A 22,448-nucleotide genomic window follows, 5' to 3' on the forward strand; every position below is an offset into this window, starting at 1 on the left:
TGGACATGCAGGAATGTCTTTGGTCAGTGAAGTGTTTTTCTCAGGGATGTTGCTATGCAGGATGCAGCATGATGTGTTGCCGTGGGAACACAGCAGGAGACGTGTGTAGGACAGCTGTGTGTCCCAGATATCAGAAAAAAAAGAGATAGCCCTTTACTCACCACTCATAGTTCTGCTACATGTTCTGATACATGTTTTTTTTTAGTTGAAGATCCCTGAATTTTAGGTTCCATGAACAACCAGCATTTTAAAGATTCTTTATTTCCTCTTAATATAATATTTTGTTTACCAACAGTTTTTGTGGGATGTTTTAAAGACAAAAGACAAAAAGGAATTCCTGAAAAGAACGTTCTTAAAAATCATTGATAATCACCTCTTAAAGTAAGAATTATTTCCAACTTGATTAAATCCCTATAGGTATGGAATGTTTAATGATATTATTGGGTTATTTAAATTATTAAGCATTACAATACAGTATAACACATAATATATAATACTAGGAATGTGCACAAGTACTCTGAAGTGGCAAAGTAGTAATTGTTGTAATAATTATTAACGTAAACAGTGATCAATTATGATTATGATTGAATTAAGTGGCTTGCTATATTCAAAATTCAGCCGCAACTCTACAAAATCAACTCAGATAGGGATCTTTGTTTTAAATGTTATATTTACAGCATAAGTAGCAAAAGCGAAGTTTAATAAATTGTGTGCTCTTATTATAATTATTACAGTATTCACCCTTTTTACCCTGTCAAAAACAGCTCTTTTCAAAACAAGTCGTTTTTTAGTGTTTTCCTTTAAATGTTAATGAGCTCTGCTGACCCCTCTCTTCTGAGCCACTCTGTGAGGTACTGTAGCCACATTCATCATGAAACTTGCTAATTGGCACATTATTAGGCGATTTGCAAAGATTCATAAAAAAAAAAAAAAAAATTATTATATTCATTCTGTTGGTGAAACTGGATCACAAATGATTCACAGGAACATAATGTTTGACACATTTAGGTAGATTGGGGGTCCGTGAATCTTTTGGTCATTTGATTTTCTAATTAAAAATAAATAAAGATAAATGAGAAATGGTTTGATTTAAATTTTTTTTTTTTTTTTTTTTTTTTTTAGAAACGGAAAACAACAATTTGGCTGGATTTTTCGTATTTTCGTTTATGGGTAAAACATTGGATTATGCTTTAATATTTGTTTTGAATGTGTGGGCGGACACAGGCTCAGTTTATTTTCAACAAGAGAGAAGCGGCAGGTGAGCCGGGTTTATTGATCCTGCAGATTATTTGCTAGCACTGCATACCAGATGAAATAAATAAATAAATAACATAGTTTCATGGCTGCTGCATGTTATTAACAAAACAGAAATTACTTTATTCAATGGCATTTGAATTTTACTGTATGTGATTTACAACAACATGGAATATGATAGCCTACTCATTTTATTCTATTCTATTTAAGACAAACCTCACAGGTAACGTTTTCATTTGCTATTACAAACAACAGCAACTGAAGCTATATCTTGTAGAGCGTAGCCTACTGCACTTCTCCGTCGACAGATCCTGATTCGCACGCACCATCCCGATTACAGCCCGAGTTTTGAGAATAATGGCTGACTGATGAAGTTATTGGCTGACTAGCCGGCTCAGCCAAAACCTAAATGGCTGCTACAATGCATTTCACAATGCAAATTAGGCAATATCTAATTAAATATCTGCTAATTTGCATATATTTAAAAAAACGAAATCTGAGTATTGGATAAAGCCAGGTTAAAAATATTTTTTCATTGTGTTCACATATTAGATGGGGTAAAAATTACAGAGGGATTTATGGATATCCACTTTTGTTATCCTGTAAATCAGAATATACTGTGTCAATAGCCTTAAAAAAAAAAAAAAAATCACCATGTTTTTTGGAATAAAATTTTATATATATCAGGCTAGGAATAATATATTTATAAAATTCCTCTGTAAATGTCTTCATAATATAACAGAGTACAACTGAAGTGGAAATTTCGGACTTGGAGTATGAGAGAAAGGTCATTTTGAGAAAACAGGCTTTTAAAGATTTATCATCAGCCAATGATATCGCGCATTCAGTCTTTTTACTTTCACAATTGTTTGCTGATAAAAAGGAAATGACCATATTTGGATCCAACAGGATTGTACAGAAGAGAGAGCTTCCTAACGGTGCATGTGATGAGAGGGTGACGGCAGAGATCACGGAGAAGTATGTTAAGAACGCAAACTTCCGTTTTTGAATTTATGAGAAATCTACAGACACAAAAAGACGAAGTGTAGTAAAATAAAGACCTAAAAGTGTATTTCGGACTTTTTTTCACCAAAAGTCTGAAAGAAGACATGTTATTGAAGACAAATATCCAAAAATCTAAAAATTGACCAAAAAAAACAAAACAATGTTTTTGCCTGCCGTGTCTCGCCTTAACATAAACACACACTGTTATCAGTATTATTTTGGACAAAGTTTTGCACATTTCACTGCAATGTACACTGAAGCATGCGTCGTGAATTAGCAATTTGGAAACGGTGGTTTGTTACTGCAGTAATATCACATTCAGTGCTATACATCTCTCCGTTCCAGAATATTTGGTTCAAAACATCAATCTTTGATTCAGGTGTTTATGCAACCGTGCCCTGAAGATTTAACAAAAGTCTGGGTAGGCCTAAGTTAAAAAAAAAGTAAGTAGGAATTAGGAAAGTATGTGAGAAGTGAGATCAAAATTTCCTTGCTTGCTTCTTTCCGCCATTTCACCTCAGTGCGAGAAAAAAATGCATCGCTTCTTCTGTACGGAAAATGAGCAATTTTAATTTGGTGGTCAATTCACTGTGAGTCTGTGTATCGTAGGAACGAGCACAAGACTGTGGTGTTATGAAACCAGTGGGAAAATAGATCTCGCGTATTGTTTATATATTTTGTGTGTGTATGTCTCTATGTGATAGAATTATTATTTGATGCAAATAATTCTAGCCGGCTGAGCCAAACTTCATCAGATGGCGGCTCAATTTTCCTTAGGAAATTATTGGCTGCTGGCGGCTGAAATTCTAAATGGCGCAAATGGCAGTGCTTGGCGGCGGCATTGGGGTCTACTCCCGATAGGTCTACTCTCGAAACCAATCTGTTTTGGTCGTAAGACACCCTCAGTGACAAGAAAATGTTACAAAACTCTGTTGTAAAATAGAGAACCTAACTTGAACTTCTTTCTGAAACACGTCAGAAATGAACCAGGCTCATGCATCACAGACATAGAACCATCACAGATCCATAGAGAGCTTGACATAACTGCTTTTAAAAGAAACAATCTAAATCGAAACCAACGAGAGGTGCAGTGTTTCCAGTCTGAACTCATTATCTTTAATGTGGTCACACCCACACTCTATTCATATGGTCAACATCTATGGAATTCGTGAACTCAGTTACCTTTTTTTCCTGACTATAAGTCGCACATTTTTTCATACAGAGTCAGGCATGACTTATTTATCAAAATTAATTTGACATGAACCAAGAGAAAACATTACCATCTTCAGCCGCCAGAGATGCTGCTCATTGTTCCTATAGTCTACACTGAGCAGTACAGAGCGCCCTCTCGCGACTGTAGACGGTAATGTTTTCTCTTGGTTCTTGGTTCTAAATAAATAAGACTTATAGTCCAGTGCGACTTATATATGTTTTTTTTTCCTCGTCATGACAAATTTTTGGACTGATGCGACTTACATTCAGGTGCGACTTACAGTCCGAAAAATACGGTAATAATTTTACACTATAGCCTGGAGTTTGGATTTAAGAATTACAGTAGACTAATTATGGTGAAAACTTGAGTAAAGATATATTATAAATAATTATTATAATATTTTATTATAAATATTATTATAAATATATTTATGTGGGGTTGGGTTTTTCCCATGAAATTGTGTTATGTAAAAAAAAGTAGCAAATTTTATTCCATGTAGTTGTAGATCGCATAGGCTCAAGTAAAATTCAAATGCCATTTTACTGCTCCTTATTTACTCCTGTTGAAAATGAACTGAGCTCGCGGTTGCCGCCTATCGGTGCAGTACAGAAGGGATGAAAGGGGCGTTTTAGCGCCACCCAAACAAATATTAAAGCATATTTTTTTTTACCCATGAAAAAAACAAAAACAAAAAAAAAACATCCAGCTACATTTTTGTTTTACGTGTCTTAAATCAAATGACCAAATGATACACAGACCATCAAGGGTGCACTCCCTTCAGAAACAAATATAACCCACTGCATCCTAAGCGGCTTAGATGTCAAGAGTAAATGATGACTGCTATGTTCATTATTACATCCAAAAACAAAACACCTCAATTGCTTAGGAGACATTCTTGTCTACATCTGCTCCGGTGTCGAAGCAATGGCGAACTGATGACAGCTCGCTCAGGGCGAGTCAAAGGTAAGATTAGGCCCTTTGTAAAACAAAATCCCCTCTGTAAAAACCTTTAACTTTAATATGTCAACAAAATGAAACAAGTAGTAAATTAGTGTACATTTATTTTGATAATGCCTCATGTGCACATTTAAACACATTTTCAGAAAACTTGTAATACTTTGCAATTCTTAATGCAAACAATTTACTGTGCAAGTATGGTCATATCAATTAATTAGTAAAACATAAATCTGTCCCCTGATCAAGAACCAGTTTCAGTTCTTGACATCATAATTCATGTTCTTCAGACCCCTGTATTGGTTCTAGGTCTGGAATTAGATGTACTAACTGCTAGCACCAGCGCAAATCCCCTTTCAGCCTTACCAAACCACTATCAGGATTTATTAAATACATGCAGTGAAAAATTACCAATGGAAAGTTAGTTGAAAGTTATTTTGATCTCAGGAGATCAGTGCAAATTTCCATTTTTGTCACTGGTTTATTGGATTGCGGTCTTAAGATAATTTACCCTGTTTAGTAAATCTGGCCCAAAATGTTTTCTAATGAAATCAGTCTGTAAATCTCTTATTATTGCATTATTTAACCAAATATCATCTGCAAAACCCACTGATTTTTAACCTTTTTTTTTTTCTTGGGCCTGACATGGAGGAATTTTGGTAAATATTAACAATATTTTGCTAAATGCGTTTTTGTGCTGGCACTTTGGCTGGTTTAGGACTATCATGGATAAATAAAGATGAAAAAAAAAAGTTCACAGTTTTGATAAATGATTTTCTGAACCATTCAAATCAAACAATTCGTTCAAAATGGCTGATTCAATTAGAAACTAAACAGACGAATGGACCGTTGAATCACTGGCTCACATGATTCATTCAAAAAGAGATTAATTCAAAGAATGAAACTCTGTGTTACTCTACACTGTTGTATATTATTATTAGCTTATTTTGCTCGTGCACATGTGCTGATATTCAAAAAATACATTGCTTGTGCACAGAAAATAAAAAACATAAAAACTTATTCATGGGTATTTCTTCTTTCATTGCTTGAATTAAAAGGAATGGGCTTCATCGCGCAGTGATGCTTCTTTGTTTGTTATGTCAATGACATACTCCTTAAAGTCAGCTCTCCTCAGTCCCTTCACATTCACCTATACACTACAATGACATTATGTCAGCGAAATATCTTTAAATTCTAATCAAGGAAAAAGCACCTTCTGTTGTCTTCTTTTTAACAAACTTCAAAAGTTGCGCTTGAACCATTTTGCGTAAAAAATTATATAGATACCTTGCTTCAGCTTGTATGCAGCTTGTTATAGTACTGAGTTCTGGTCAATTGGTAAATCTCTGTCATATAGTTTGAGAATTATAATAAGGAGAGAATTTTTACATTTCATTTCCACGTTAAGTTTTACATAATACGCATCATTATTAATATAAATGGGATAGGTTGGGGGGATGCTTTTTGAAAAAAGAAAATTCACCAGGGGGATGCCATTCCCCCATACCCCCACCAAAATTCAAGCCATGTCCATACTACCTAAAGCACTGCTCACCACTCCCAAACCTCCTGTCCAAACGGATGAGAGGAGAGTCAGGATACAGGTGTGGGTGTGTTTGGCATGTGCTGGAGGCGTGGTGCAGGTGCACATGTGCCAATTTGGGGCGTCTATGCTGGAGGTGGACGCAGGTGTGTGGCTCCCAGATAATAGAGGCTTGAGGGGTTGCAGGGGGCCGTTTATGTAATGTGAGCATGGTGTTCTTTACACAAAATGAAACGTCCTAATCGGTTGCAAGAAGGACAGTAGTCTTGTGTGATATCATGACCCAGTCTTGGACTTGCAATGCCTTCATTTAGGGCAGGTGAGAATGCAAAGAAACCTGCAATTATGGCGAAACCCGACATGCAAAACGCATGATGTTTGATTTCATCTAGGTAATGCAGTCGATTTGCACAAGAAAAATATTTTGCACAGTTAAATATTATTGAATTTTCATGTCAGTAAAATGTGTATATTATGGAGTTAATTGCTGGATAACACTCTTACATTGTCATTCACAGAGAATCAGTAGATTAATTTACAGAAGATTTAAACAATTAGCAAAATGCATAATGAAGTCTACGATTTGAAGTAGGATTGGGTCAATATACGATGCCATCGTCCATCGCAGATGGCTGATAGACATCACAGTGTTGTACCCCCCACACCACACACACTTCTTTTTTGAATGCACAATTGCTTTTTAGTTTCACTATCACTTTTGAGATTTGTGATCGCACGTACTCTGCTAAAGACTGTCTACACTGTACGCGACAAAGCGACCACTGAAAATCATTTGAAATTAGTGTCAGCACGACATAAATAGAATGTGGCAGTAGTTTACTTTGAGGGATTTGTGGTGTAATGCAGCACCAAATCCAGTGTAGACTCCATCACTGATTATACTGAGTTCTATTGACCGATCTATAATGAATCTCTATTATAGCTCAGTAGTTCTATAGTATTTTGTCCCGCCGCGCCACTCGCATCCGTGTAGACACGGTGTGAGGTACCGTTAGTTGTTTTCCTTTTAAAGGATTCACACTGTGGGCACACCCCCTAAGTCCATCAACTCCTACCCCTCTCCCTGCGCCGATGTCATCGTCCATCGCGATGTTTCGTTGTAGACATCATCCGATAGCAAATTTGTAGACATCCCCCAACCCTAATTTGAAGCAGATAATGCAATTATTTACAGCCTGATAATACATATTACCAAGGGAATTGTTTATGAATTGTTTATTAAAGTAACTTCTTGAATATCTGCCTTCAAATATGACCTTTTCACTTACATTGCTAAGAGTGAAAGTTTTACTTGAGTAACACCCAATATGAATGTCGCTGCATAAGACATCAAGATGTCAACACAATGGTATCTTCAAAGAAAATATGCTAGAAATTTTCTCAGACCATTTTTCATTTCTTTTCTCTTCTTTTTGTTATCCATTTGGTTTGGTATTTTGGACAAGTCTATGTCAATACATAAATATATTTATTAAATTTTAAATATAATTGAATGTCAGATGTTAGAAGTGTAAATATTTAGCTCCTAACATTATTTGCACACTTGAGTTTCACTTGAAAATATATGAATGTTATTGCATTAGACAACAAAATATCAAGCTAATGACATTTATGATGGTTTAAATGTCTTTTTAGCACATTGTTTACTAAAAATAATCATGTTTATTTATGATGGCTTAAAAGTCTGTAAATTCTATGTGATATTTTTATACATAATTTGGAACACTGAAATATTTTGACCACACAATGTACAAGATTATTGTGAGTAAATACTGTCTTTTATTTTCTGTTTGTCTTGCAGAAATGAGCAGATGAGGCAGATACAAAAGGCACCATGTAAATTTTGTCGATCTGCAGCGCCTTTATGGCGTCTGAGACACAGGACTAATTGTATCCTCTGTTGGAGACAGATTTGCATACTTTAACTTATGCAGCATGACTTGCTTCACTCTAGTACACAAACTTTGACACACACACATGCATCGACGCTAAACGCTGCTGTGTTCTCACCTACTCACTTTCAACCCCCCTCTGTTCCACTCACACACTCTTACAATTGAAACAGACCACATCTATTTCCTCCTTTTCAAGCAAATGTGGACAGGTGGAGGTTTGATAGACTGGCCCGAATGCCAGATAATGCAGAACAAAACCTGTGCAAAAAACCCCCCAGAATTAAATTAGCTAGAACATGTGACCTAAACAGCCCAATGGTGCTTGGATGCTTTTTTTCCCCCACTTGTAGGGAACGGTTAAACTTGTTGTCAGACTAAGGGAGAAGCTTTCTGTGGGCCGCCACAACCACAAACCAAGTCTGCCACCGGTCACGGCTCTCTAGGCACTAGAAAACAGCGAGATAAAGATAGACGAGGGACTCAAGAGTGAGAGGGGGAGGGAGAATACGTGTTGATGTCAGCGTGTGAATCAGCCAAATCGCCCGAAAAAAACCACAGCGACTAGTTTGCGCTCTGGCTCTTTTGCACAAGGGTAAGCATCAGTCAACCACAGGCTGACTGCCGATCACAATCTCCCGTGTCTGTGAACCATGCACAGAATCCAAGGACAGAACCGCCTGGCTGGACCGGTGCAAGGCGACCATGGGTTTCAGGGTGTGTTTGGGGTCCGTTTTAGGGGGTGGAACGTGGAGGGCGTTTGAGCTTAACCTCTAGCATGTCATCATGGGTGTATTTTTCCCCTTTGCAGGGCAAAGCCGGGAGCCCTTCAAAATTCGGGAGCAGATCAAGTTAGAAGCATTGGATTCGGACGAAGAGGAGAAGCAGCAGCCGACCACAATGGCCTCGAACAGCATCTTCGAAAGTTTCCCGTCCTACCAGTCTTGCTTCTCCAGGGGTGAGTATCCGCGGCAATTTTCTACGATTTGCAGCCAAGCTCTTATCTCAATTCAACGCGCATCGATGCAACGTTTGAGCAAAGTGACGACACCGAAGTGCTGGTTTGCAGTGTCAGTGGAGTACTGAAATCTTGTGGCTGAATCTGAAAACCACAGGTCTGTGGGTTAGTGAGTACTTCACTGTTTAACCTCATTCAACCAGCCAATGCATGGTGGACTCCTGCTTGTCTTTTTTGGATGTTTCCTTATCAACACAACTACAGAAAGAGAGCTGCATTACTATTTTTCCAATTATTGTACTGGGCCAAACTTTGGGTTTTATAGTTGGTTTGTTGCACTGTGAGACTAACCACTTGCTTAACTTGCATATTATCATATACTGAATGTCTTTTTGGATGTATGCTTATTAAAAAAGCTAGAGAAAGGAACCTGCATTAGAGTTTTAATGCATATAGTATGAGTTTGAAAACTTTTTGGTTCTTGCATTGTGGCAGACCTTGAGTTTTAGAGTTAGTTTGTTGTTTTTTTATGGCGGGTCTTGCAGTGTGTAACTATCAGCAGTGCTGTTGCAATTTTTTTTAGAATATCATCACTGTAATCACTTAAGTCAAAATGAATGATGAACCCTCAATAGTTTGAGGTCTGGTAAGATGTTCTTCGGCATTGAGTTATGTAACTTCAGTGGTGAGTTGACTTTGAAATGCGTTTGTGTAGGAAAATGGGCAGGTCAACATTTGAATCGATGTAGTGATTCAGTAGAACATGCCTTATGTAAGTATGCATTGGCTGTTTTACTGATTTCTTGAGAAACTTGTTGTATGATGCTGTATTAAAAATGATTTTTGCTGAAGAATTTGAGCCTTTCTTTAATCAAGTTCAATCCTAACTGAATGTTCTGAAGGAATACTCTCTTGTAATGGTAAACTAAAATAATTATTCATTTCTAAAATAATATTTATCATGCCTGCAGAGAGATGTCATGACAAACGTTTACTTTTGTTACATTTGAACACAACTGAATCAATTCAATGCGCACATTTTCATTACGCAGAACGCTTAAGCGAGTCTAAATGTTTGGTGAACTTTACTAAACAAATGTGTGTGTGCCGCGCAAACCAGCAAAAGATAAAGATGCAAACATGTAGGACAAGTAGAAAATGTATCCGTATCGAAGCTGATTAATAGCCTACTCTTGAGAGAGAACTGGTCTGGTTTTTGAGAGACTGAGACGCGAAGTGCGGCTGTTTGATTGGTGAGCGCGCTGTGCTTATTCCATTCATTCATATCATATCGTAGCCTAAGGTTTAAAGCATTGCCTTTTAAACATATACAAATAATAGAAGGTGTATGATGTATTATTATAGGTGATATTACTCTTGCAAAGCTCTGATTTCTGAGAGATGTACGGAGAGACAACAGCAACGTTGTGTTTGATTTGCGCTCTTTTCACTCATAAAGTTTACATTCATTCACTTTACACTCGTGACTTTAGAGGTCTGTGTATAATATTGCACTGATCCCCTGACTCAACTGTAATCTAAAAAACTCCAGACTGTGTCAGCTTCATACTCACATTCTTACAGTAAACAGGCAGAATTATTCTGAATTTATTTGTCTGCTATTCATTTTTGAAGCCATTATCCGTGCCATTCCGAATAAGGAATTTGGCTTCAGGCACACCCCTAATTATTAACTTACATTACATATTTTAATTTTACATTCAACATAGATAAGGTCATAGAAAGTAACAGCTACACGCAATTTTGTAATCCGAAAATTAATGTCGTACTTGCAAACTCTTTGGTCTAGTCTATGCAAGCCCTAACTGTAATAAAATGATTACTGTTAACAACTTAAAGCTTCTTCGTTCTGTGAGAAACTGACTAACTGTAAGTTCTGTAAGCGCTCAAGGCATTGCATTATTTTTTTTTTTTGAAAAATGAACTAAAAATAATAGCATTATAAAATTATTTGTGCTAACAAATGAAAGTCTTCTTCATCATATGAGGAAGAAGTCAAATCTTGAGCTAAATCTCAGTTCTGTTTTTTTATTATTATTTTTATGAGAGAGAGAGAGACAGCTTCTTTTTTAGGCAGCAGTGGCATGTCCTTACAGTCCTGGACTTTCCCTCCCTATTAAAGTCTCTGTAGTTTCTGAAGTGCTGATTTTAATGCCTGTCGGTGTGTGAGTTCCCAGCTGAGGCCCAAAGGTAATGCTTTAGTTTTTTTCCCCCTCAAACTGAAATGACTGTGAATTAAGGGTGAATGGAAATTACCCTGTAATGGTTAAACTGACTCATTTAGCTGGTGTGAGTGGATCATCACACAGAAATATTCTGCTGAGCAGATTGACTCTTTATAAGTCACTTCTGTTTTAAACATGCATTTTATTGCGGCTCCTGCCGTGAGATCATTTCTAAAGGTGATGTTAACAAGGTTATGAGGTCTGCTTGCTTTTTTCACAGTTGCTTCTTGAAAAAGTCGCATTTCAGTTTCCTGACTATCTCTTTCTCATACACATCTACATGTATGCGGGTGCTTTCAGTTAACACAGGAAGTTTATCAGTCGCACCCGATGCATGTTTGTTCTTGAGCACATGTGAACAGCCTCGATGTAACATCTTGAAGACGAGGCAAAGGCGACAAGAAACTTAAAAAACAACCTTTATTCTACTGATGATGTAGGGTTACTGAACTGAAAGTGTCTGTGTGTGCAGCTCAATGCGTACATTGTTTTAAAATGTGATGCCATGATGTTTTAGCCCATTTTGTAAGGATAAGTTTACCCCAAACATCGATTCCAGTTCATCAATTCATGTTTTGTGAAGTGAAAGGTTGTGTGTTTGTAAGAAACAAATCCATCATGAACAGTTTAACTTCAAATCGTTACTTCTGACCAAAAAATACAAGTCCATAATCCAAAATAAAGCTTCCTCCAGTCAAAAAAGTCCATCCCTTGTTGTCCTCTCACATCAAAATCCACCCACATATTTATTTAGAGCTGTTTTGCCTTGTTAACAGTGCTTGATCTGTGCATATTTCTCTCCTGATTCAGAAGATAATTGATTATGCACTCATATTTCAGTTGGGGGCAACAGTTTGAAGCTAAAAGTATTTTATTGATGGGTTTGTTTCTTACAAACACACAGCTTTTGGCTACACAAGACATTAATTGATGGACTGGAGTGCTTGTGGCTTATTGTGATGTTTTTATCAGCTTTTTGGACTCTCATTCCAACAGCATCCATTCACTTCCGAGGATCCATTTCTATTTTTATTTATAATTTGATTGACCCTATAGAATGTGGAAAATCGCACTGTTGATTGGCAACTAAACATTTAATCTCCACTTTTCACCTCTTAATAACAAGTTCTTTCTCATCTTCACTTATTTTGGACATATCCAGCACTGTAGTTTAGTATTTTCCCTACAATAACATTGGCAGTCGACTACTCATCATACTCAACATAAAGCAGCTCTGCCCACTAATAGCTGTTAAACATTATATAAACATCTCATTTATGATGATGCACAGTACATAGCCTGCCTCACAAGTATGTTTCCCTGATTATCTCAACTGGACAGGCTGTCTGAACATTGTCACATTGTAAGCATGTTTTTGTGCAAGTGAATCGACAATCGTGTTGGCTGATGCACATTTGCATATACATATCAAATGAGAATGTTGGTTGCATACAGCTCATTTGCATTTCCTTTTATCAAGGAAAAACTATGCATATGCAAAGTTGAAGTTTTAACATATGTGCACATGCACATTTTAGGTCTTTCTGGTCTTGTCTAGTCACATTTCTCCTCTTTACTAGCAGCACACTAACTGACAGTCATGTGTGAGGATTACCCTCTATCTATCTGTGGGAACGGTTTATCAGATGGTTTGTGTGTAAATCTAGTACACACACACACAACCTCTCTATCGGAATCACTATTCACACTTGTGCTTACAGTTCTCATGGAGAGTTCCTTTTTTGTATTAATTTTCAAGTCAGGTTTTGTTTTCATATATAAGGGAAGTTTGCTTTGATGTTTTTTTTTTTTTATTTGCTTATTTTAACTATTTATTTGAGACGAACTAATTCTTTGAAATTCTTTGAAATAAATCACACTTCCCCAAAATTAGAAAAAAGATACTAATTTAGTAGATTTTGTTTGAATAGTCTCATTTTCTCCAGGTTGTAAAAGTATGTAAAACTTACTTTTTACTTTAAAAAAAAAAACTAAAAAACTAAAAAACTTGTGCTTTTGTAATATTATACCTTTACTTGAGGTTAGTAGTAGAATCACTACTTTTATTTAGTACTTTTTTAGTTATTTGGATATACTTTGAAACCATGTTCAACTTTATCAAACCAACATTATAAAATTAAACTATATATTCTTCATAAAATTTACTCTCGTTTTGTTTACAATTTTCTTTCTGGTGACGTCAACAGAAAAGAAAAGTTTTTTTTAGAGGCAGAGCAAGTTATTGCATTTGAATTAAAGTTTGTTTAGGTCTTCCTTTGATAGACAATGCATTTCTACTTTAATGGAGTATACTGTAGATTATAGATTGATGCAGCTTGATATAACCTAGTAGTGCATGACTTATGAAACTTGTGCCATCTTTCTCTATAACTCTATGGGGTTCGTATGGTTAACTTTAGTAGACTGTGACACATCTATGAAGGATGATGAAGAAGTATTTTTCCACTTCTTATCTTCAAATGAAGCCACTTTCACCCCAATTTCACCCTTGTTTCCTGTTTCCTTCTCCTGATCGTGCTCCATGCCATGTCACACTGGGCATCGTTTCTTTCCATATATCTCTTGAGTGTTTCACTGTAGCTGAAGGTTTTACAAGGTTGCTTTTGTCCTCCTGTGGGTCAGAGTGTCGACAGAGATAGATTTATGGTGTTGTCGAGGCTGTTCTTGAGGCTGGTCACTGTCCTGTGGACCTGCAGCCTAGGCCTCCTGCCTAGCCACCGTTGATTCTGGTTATCTACATCCACAGGCGAAGGAAGTCGCTTTGCCTGGTCCATGCAGATTCAGAGAGGGACTAGGATGGGGTCATAAATTCCTGTCCCCACTCCCCTGTGTCCCTTTGGTCACTGGGATGAATCTCAAGAGTTTAGCAGAAGGTGTGGATGGGAGCGATGGCTGTATCAGAGTTGTGAGAATGTGGTCACCTGTAGTAAATTAACTGTTTTACACGCAAAGCAACCCAAACTAAACTCATAATTTACCTCTGCAATAATAGGTTTTTGTCATGTTTGAGAAATTATCAGAAATAAATCATGGTAATCAAAATATTTATTTGTTTATTTATTTAGAAATATGTCCATTTATAAAACGGTATGTTTCATTCCTCGATTCTGATTGGTCACGGCCTCTCGTAACTTATTGCTTACATATTTATTAGGGCTGTCGAAAAACATACATTTTTTTTTTTTTTTATGCAATAAACACACGCCATGTTCGTCATCTTACGTATGTGTATCCGGCTTGAAAAACCACTGTGCATACCAATTTTTTTTTTTTTTTTTTTTTTTTTTTTTGTGTGATTTTGTTGTCTATGTATTTTTATTCAGAAAAAGAAAAAATACCGAAAATGTAATTAATAATTTATAGATTTAGTACTTCAACTTAAACTGAACAGAAATGTTTCCTTGGAAAATAGCCTTTATATATTTGATACGTTTTGAAGAGCCCTGTTATTGATATATTTTCATTGATTTAATTTAATTTATTTAATACTCAACTTAAACTAAACATAAATGAGGAATGTTAAGCCTTTTAAATATTTTTATGCATTTTTTTTGGGGGGGGGGATGGGGGTGTTCTGACTCTATAATATCTGATATGTGTTAAAGAGCCCTGTTCTGATATGAAATGCTGATGTCTCAATATCAGAGCATCATGCGTGAGGAGTCGTCTCTCACTTGGCTTATATTGAGTTTCCGTCCCCCCGGTGTGTCGCTGTGCTGAAATGGATTTTCTGACCATGCTCTCTTTACATGGAGCAGCTGCTGGGAGAGTTTGGCCCTGGTAATATTGAGCCCAGTGTCTGGTAGACAGGCAGGCAGGCTGGTCGCTATTGAGCCCAGCGTCGGACAGAACCACGATGGGAATGTATTGAGTGGCGTCACCAATGCACAGCTCCAGGAAAGGAGATAAAGATGGCTAAAACCTGTGGACGGACTGAGTCGATGGTCAAAACAGGCTTGAAGCTTGTGGTCATGTTTGAGACAGGCGTTTGAAATTGTTAACACAACCAAAAATCTATCAAACGTCTCTGGGAAATGCTGTTGAGAAATTGTGAATATAGTAAAAAAAAAAAAAAGCAATTATGAAAATCACAGTTGTTGATTTGAACTTTGAACTGAACCAGCTCTAAACTGACTTCACTTGATCTGAACAATGACACTGTTGTCATATTTACTAACTTCATTACAGATATTTTCCTTAATATTAGACAATACATCTACCAGTCTATCATTGTTATTTTAGTAGAATTTACATTTAGTCATTTAGCAGACACTTTTATCCAAAGCAACTTACAAATGAGGACAATGGAAGCAATCAAAATCAACAAAAGAGCAATGATATGCAAGTGCTATAACAAGTCTCAGTGAGCTTAAACACAGTACACGTAAGAAGATTTTTTGAATCATATAATAAATAAATAAAAAATAGAAAAAAAAGATAGAATAGGAAAATAATAGAGCAAGCTAGTGTTAGAGGCCCTTTTTGCCTTTTCTAATTTTATGATAAATAAAAAAGAAAACAAATAGTTAGAATACAAAGAGATTAGAGAAGCTAGTGCTGGTTTCTTTTTTTTTTCTTAAAACAAGCTTTTAGTAAATAAATAGAGTGCAAGTCTAAAAAACAAAGCAGATTTCATTACATATATTACTTGTCATTCATGACTAAGGCAATGTCCACAAGTACACGGGTAATTTTTTTAACGTTTATATATGTTTTTCCTTCTTCCATTTAAAAAAAATAATAATCTCCGTCCACATGAAAATGCAAAATCATGTTATGAAGCACTGTCAAGAGCATGCCAAGCCAACAGGTGGCAATATAATCTCAACCGTAAAGACATGCTGGCCAATCAGAAGCTGACAATTCCAGAAACTGATAGAAAAAGAAAGTCGTGTATTACCAGACACAAGCAAAGTGCACGTGTTCTTAGTATTGTGCTGCCTATAGTGTGTGATGTGTGGTTTGTGAGTTATAGTAAGAATTCATAAAAACTGAAACAAGTGAAGCAAGGTGTCAAAAGCATTCCTTTGCCGGTGTCCCTGCATGATGGAGTTGCACGGTAGAGTCAATGGTGTATACACGCTTCGGTCTTGACACGACGACTGCCGCAAAACCTTTTTTATTCCCTTTTGACAAAACGGAAATTGAATTCAGCTGAAGACACTTTACTGTTCACAACAAAGGGCTAAGCAATCGCACGACCATGGACAAAGTATGCGATACATTACGAGACCAAATGCAACTTCAGCGCATCTAAAGACGGTAAACAAAACAAGTGTTTCGTATAGCAACACCAACTGTGCTAAACACTGAGACAAGAAATAAATACACTTACAATTTGTTTTTAGCTTCCGCTGATTGACTGCTTCTCTCAAAGAGTATTTCTTTACACTGCCTTTTGCTAGCGCCTTAAAACACTTTACTATTTATCACAACAAAGTGCTAAGTTTGTTTTACTGCTGTACTAGATTGTACTAGAAATATTGTGTAATTTTTTACGTAAAAACGACACAAAAAAACAAGTCTGACTCTGGTGGTTTGAAGTGTATTTCTCCAAGAACATTTGTTTTGGTGTGAACGCACCCACCAGTTTCATTTCATTTCAATAATTATTTTGAGAGCAGACATTGATTCGCTGACCACATCATATTAAATCAACCGCTGATTGGTCAGCCATCGATCTGCTCAAGTTTCATACTGAATCACAGCCATTCCCTTTGTCATAACGTAGATTTCATGATCAAAATCACTTTTGGAGCCCAAACGAAGATCAAATAGTATGAGTGGGCCCAATGTTTCATAACTCACATGTGAAGGGAAAAGAAAGCAGCGCCCTCAGCTTCGTTGTGTATGTACAGAAACCACAGAGAGGTTTTGTTAGTGCAGATAAGAGGTCGGGAACTCTTGAGTTCTTCAGTTCTCCTTCACTATTGCCCTCCCCTCACCCACTTTTCCTGTAAGTCGACAGCTTCTTGCTATGAGGGAGACATGTTGTTGAAAATAACTGTATCGCTGTGAGCCCGAGTCTCTGTTTTAACACCTAAAGCCCTGCATGTCGTTTGAGAAAGCGGAATAAGGCTCAATTCAAGGCTCTGACAGGAAGAAGCGGCTTTTGCAAGGTGCGTGAGGAGCACGTCCCTCTCTCTCCGTCTGTTTCGTGTGCACAGGATATGTGCAAAACCCTAGTGCAACTCTAAACTGCAAATATCCTCATCATGTGGGTTTAATATCGTGTGTTCATGAAGCTGCTTTCAACCTACAAGCTACGATCTTTTGTAATTGAAAGTAGCTGAACTACAGTCAAGCTACACTTAACAACACAAGCTGCTAATAAAAAGTACACGTTATTTATATATTTATTTGTTTGTTAACTTTTACTGAACCTGCTTATTTTTTTTTTTTATTGTTTTGATTGAACTTTATTGATCAAAAATAAAATGTATTTACTTATAATTTTATTCATTTTAATAATCATTTATTTTAATGTTCAAATCAAAATGATTAAAATTAACAGGTTGAGAGTACAACTCATTTATTCATTCATTATTTTTGAATATGGGGATATATGATGTTGCTAAAAAGCACATTATTTGGTGTATTTGGTGTAATGAAATGTGTTTATGCAGTTTAAGTTTCAAAAACACATTATTTTCCACATAATATACATTATTGTTTCTCCTCTAGCCCTGCCTTCTGAAACTTGTCAGCTTTTACAAGGCTCATCGTTCCGAAAAGCGAAGGTGTGCTTTGATTTGCCTTTGATGTGCGTTGTGATTCGGGATAGGACAAAAACAATAAAGCCCATTACAAACGAGGCAGTTATTGAAACCAGTGGGAACAAAATTACTGATTATAATGACTTATACTGTCTTTTTACGTGTTGCGTTGCATATCGCGCTGCGTAAACATAAAACCATGTCTGCATTTGTGATCAGAGAAATGACAAAAAACAAGTGCTACTGTACACTGCTAAAAAAACAGTAAACACCTGAGTGAGACGCACTACTGTAAAAACTGTGCTTAAGTTTGCAGCATTGTTGCTTTTACTGTTAACATCAAGTAAATGTTCATTTCATTAGAAAGGCTGCATGCTTTGTGTGTGTGGGTCTGTTTACAACTGGGTTTGTGTGTTCTTGAAGTTTCTTTGTTGAGCATTTGTAAATGTGTGGAATCAATAACAGAAGCCTATCTGTGGTAACGCAGCGGTGACTGTGGCTACCTGGCTAGCCACACTTCCGTACCCACATGCAAAGTACCCTAACCAGAGATCTCATTCAGGCAAAGATAGTCATGTAGAAATATACCTGCAGTACAAACAGAACTACATTAGTCATTGCCTCAACTTCTACTGCGTACAGACCCAGCTAATAGGGAACATTCTCAGATTGTTCTGGCAAGGTTCCCTCAAAGTTATGAACAAACATTCTTCCAATAACGTTAATAGAATGCTCATTCAAACTTAAAGTTCTCAGAATGTTTTTAAAAAAATTATACATTGTTTATGGAACATTTGTTTAACACATTTTAGTAGGACATCCGTTCAAAATGGATTGTCACATTCTCATAGCGTTCTCATAATGTTTGCAAAACAATAAAATTAAACATTCCCCTAAATATTTTCTTTAACATTCACAAAAACAAGATTTTTTATTTATGAATAAATGCCGACGGCTGATATACGTCATGATGTTGCATTGGCAACATGGTGTTAGGAATCGTTAGTTTTTTTTTTACCTTATAAGGATTCACACTTTGGGCACACCACCTAACTCCACATACACCAAAAAAATAAATAAAAATTAGGTTATAATGATTGTGGGAACATGTTTTTAAAAGGTTTCTGAAAGGTTTAATTTCCAGTTTCTTGTTGTAATTAGAACGTTATTTAAAAGTTTACAAAAAATTTCTTAAATGTTCTACTACTTTTATTTTTTGTTTTTTTTTATACTTTTACTTTTTGCCTAAAACATTAGTTGATTCATTGATGAATGAAGCAAGTGACCACAAGTGACTTACGAATGGATAATTGAATCATTGATTCATTAGATTTGTTCAAAAATGGTGAATCATTTAAGAATAAAACACCATTCTGGTGGGAGAAGCAACTGTTCTGCAAAACTATTTTTTGTTAGCTAAAGAGAGCTAAGACTGTCCAAATTTTCAATGTTCCGTCTAAAAAGGTCAGTGAACTGTTCTATAAAATACATATCATGTTTTTACTGATATTCGGGAAATAGCACTCTTGTTTGTGTGATAAAATGTGTGAATTATAGGCTAGTTTAAGAACTCATACAGAGCATTAAATTTTAGGGGTATTTTTAATTTTGGTGGGATTTCTCATGTTGCATGACACTATTTTATGGCAAAAGCAGATTAGCTTGCTTGCTGTAAAGCTTAATGAAGGGCTACTGGCTAGGCTGCATTGAGATGTTTTAATAGTGGTTTAATTTCACTGCAGTAACAAACATTTCTTGAGATAAGAGCAAACACAATTGTTACCCTTCTGTCAACCAATGAAGGCAGGTCCAGGGAAAAAAAAGTTACTGGACCGAAAGACATGGATGCTCTCTTACGGAATTGGAATTACAGTTAGATCTTAAATGCAGTGGTTGATACTTGTTTAATTAAGATTGAAAGAAAAAATGTAATGCAAAAAGGGTCATTTATCTTGGAGAGGCCAAAAGGGTCCACCACTTGGGGTCTATCTGTGCTGAGAATGTTGTTCCGATGACGTTTCCGATGACGTTTTCTTCCGATTTGTCCTAATATTTAAATAAATAAATAAATAAAGTGATTAGTATATATTATATATTTAGTGAAAACTGTGGGAACATTCCAATTTAATTCTGCAGAGCAATTAAGCATCCTCTTTGCTACCTCAAATTCAAATTCAGAAACTGAAATGGAATTAAAAAATTAATTTACTGTACACACAAATAATACATCAGATAGGTTATTTTGAATTTGAGCTTGATTTAAATTGATACGTACTGAGTGAATCATATTTATAATCAATAATTATCTTTTTTTGAAATTAAACCTCTAAGCAATAATTTCGGTTGATGACCAGCTTTCGTAAGTCTCATTTTAAGAATAGTTCATCTCATTGCTAGTCATTTCCAAAATAAAAAAAGACCACAAAACTAATTTCATTGGTTAAAGTTCATGTAAATGGCAACATTCAGACTGAATCTGAAACGACGGGGTTTACATGCATGCTTCTCTTTTTTCTGTTAAATGATTGACAGGCCAGTCATTGGATGGGGGGAGACTTCCTGATGGTACATCCTTTGCAGCATCAGTTATTGGGCCTGTGTGTGTGTCATGAGATGTCACAAAGACCCTTTCAGTTAGACAGTCTGAGAGTTCCTAACGGTGGCCTTACAGCTGCAGCTTCCTTCCTCTGCAGTATCAGCTTCACAGGAAGCTGTTTTTCAGTATTTTCACAGTTGCAATATTAAGCCCTCACAAAACCTGTAGTGGTACCAGGACTATCGCTAGTGGGGTGAAAACCGGTGACAATTATAGGGGCCCATGGATGCGGAAACCAAGAAAATTAAAGACAGGAAATAACTTACTGCGCCTGACTGAATTACTTTGTAGTTTTAACAAGAATTGATCTGGATTTAGTTTAAACAGGAATGACTATGCAATGATATTTTACATTTGATTATTCTGTTTTTGAACTTGAACGCCTTAAAAAAATTAAACATAGTTTAATTTGCATCTATGTTCCATTTATTTGTGCTATTTACACTATTTCAAATAAGGCCCACTGGTACAACCTGCACTGGGGCTGCGCAAGCCCTAGCCATGGCCCTGGGTGATACATTGTACAGTGATGGTCAGATAGCTGTGATATGGTTGTTTTGTATGTGGTGCTACTATGGTTTTGGGATAGGTACCATTGTTACCATGGTACTAATATAGCTTTTGGACATGCAATGTGGTTCTATATGGTTTTTGGACATTTGGACATTTCTACAATTCAGAACTAATTTACATATATTCTCACATTTCTGCCTCCTCTTTTCTGGCCTGTACATTAGATTCCTTGATACTGTGCAGTATCTGACTGCGGTCACCTCAAACTTATTTATTTATATAATATCTGTCTGTCTGTCTCTTTCTCTTGGACCACTGAAATCAATTCTTCAGAAAGATGACTCACTTTAACACACAAATAGTTCCATCTTGCATGTCTCCTTTTAAAGCACACATGAGGCAGTCTGTATGTGCTGCTGCGAGAATGCCATCCGCGAACTTTACGATGCACGTCTGCTGCAGTAATTATGTTCGTGTGACTCAGCGGCTCTTGGCTAGTGTCCTGGGCCCAGTTAGGATCACCTGTTTCCAGCACAGTCGTCCGGGCGCCCGTGTGTGTGTGTGTACATGGTGAGCTATGCTTAGTCAGAGGAGAAGGCAGCGAGCAGCAAAGCAGTTGTCTATGTTTAGTCACAGCATCAGTGATACAGCACACAGCCGGACAGACTCTCCTCTGGTCGCCGTCTGGCCGAGGAAGAAAGCCATAGTCATACCACCTTGTCTCGCTCCGTTTAGCGCTAATGCTTAAACACGGCCGTGTGGAAATTGACTTGCATGAACTTTTTCAGTGTTTATGGACATAAGTACTATAAGGAACATAGGAAAGGAGCCTACAAAGACAAATGACTACAAATATGATGATATGATGAACAATAGACACACAGGAACTCTAATATCAGTAGTATTCATTAGTTTTTGTATGTTAAAAGTGGCTGTACACTGATAAGCTTTTTCCATCTATCCCTGATTCTCTTACCCCATTGCCAAAGTATTATTTGCATTTGAATATTTGAATATTGCAAAGTTTAAATTTATGCTCAAATTAAATTTTATCTTTAGACGTAAATTTAGATTTAAAATTCAATGTTGATTTTAGAGCTGTTGAAATTATTTACTGTATGTAACCCAAGTACTTTATAAGTAACTGTAATTAAATTGCCTTAAAATGAGCAGTAATCCTTTACTTTTCACTGGATAGGTAATTTGGTTGCACTTTATTTTACAGTACGAATACTAACATGTACTTATAGTGTACTTACAGTGTATTTATCTAAGAAAGTTCTGGTAATACAAGGTAACTACATGGGGTAGGGTTAGGTTTAGGGGTAGGTTTAGGGTTAGTACCTAGTTATTACATTGTTATTGTAATTACTATAATAAGTACACAGTATTTTTGTATAGTACATTAATTCCTTTGTTTAACCGTTCTATCTGATTGCTAGACAGACTTCTATCTGTATTAGGAAGAGCTGTTAAACGATGACAGCAAACAATGAAGAGGGAGAATGTGAGCAGA

At 36.4% G+C, this 22,448-nt stretch overlaps 1 protein-coding gene across 1 annotated transcript in view; it reads left to right on the forward strand.

The window, feature by feature from the left end:
* LOC127986910 (retinal guanylyl cyclase 2-like) overlaps positions 1 to 7,805 on the forward strand; it is a 66,136-nt gene extending 58,331 nt beyond the window's left edge. Inside the window, exons 11-12 of the mRNA XM_052589163.1 lie at positions 6,059 to 6,115; positions 7,792 to 7,805. Of these exons, the coding sequence (XP_052445123.1) occupies positions 6,059 to 6,115; positions 7,792 to 7,805 (71 nt within the window). The remainder of the gene's footprint in view (positions 1 to 6,058; positions 6,116 to 7,791) is intronic.
* Positions 7,806 to 22,448: the final 14,643 nt, after the last annotated feature.

Source organism: Carassius gibelio, chromosome B22 (assembly GCF_023724105.1).
Source record: "Carassius gibelio isolate Cgi1373 ecotype wild population from Czech Republic chromosome B22, carGib1.2-hapl.c, whole genome shotgun sequence".
NCBI classification, from domain to species: domain Eukaryota; kingdom Metazoa; phylum Chordata; class Actinopteri; order Cypriniformes; family Cyprinidae; genus Carassius; species Carassius gibelio.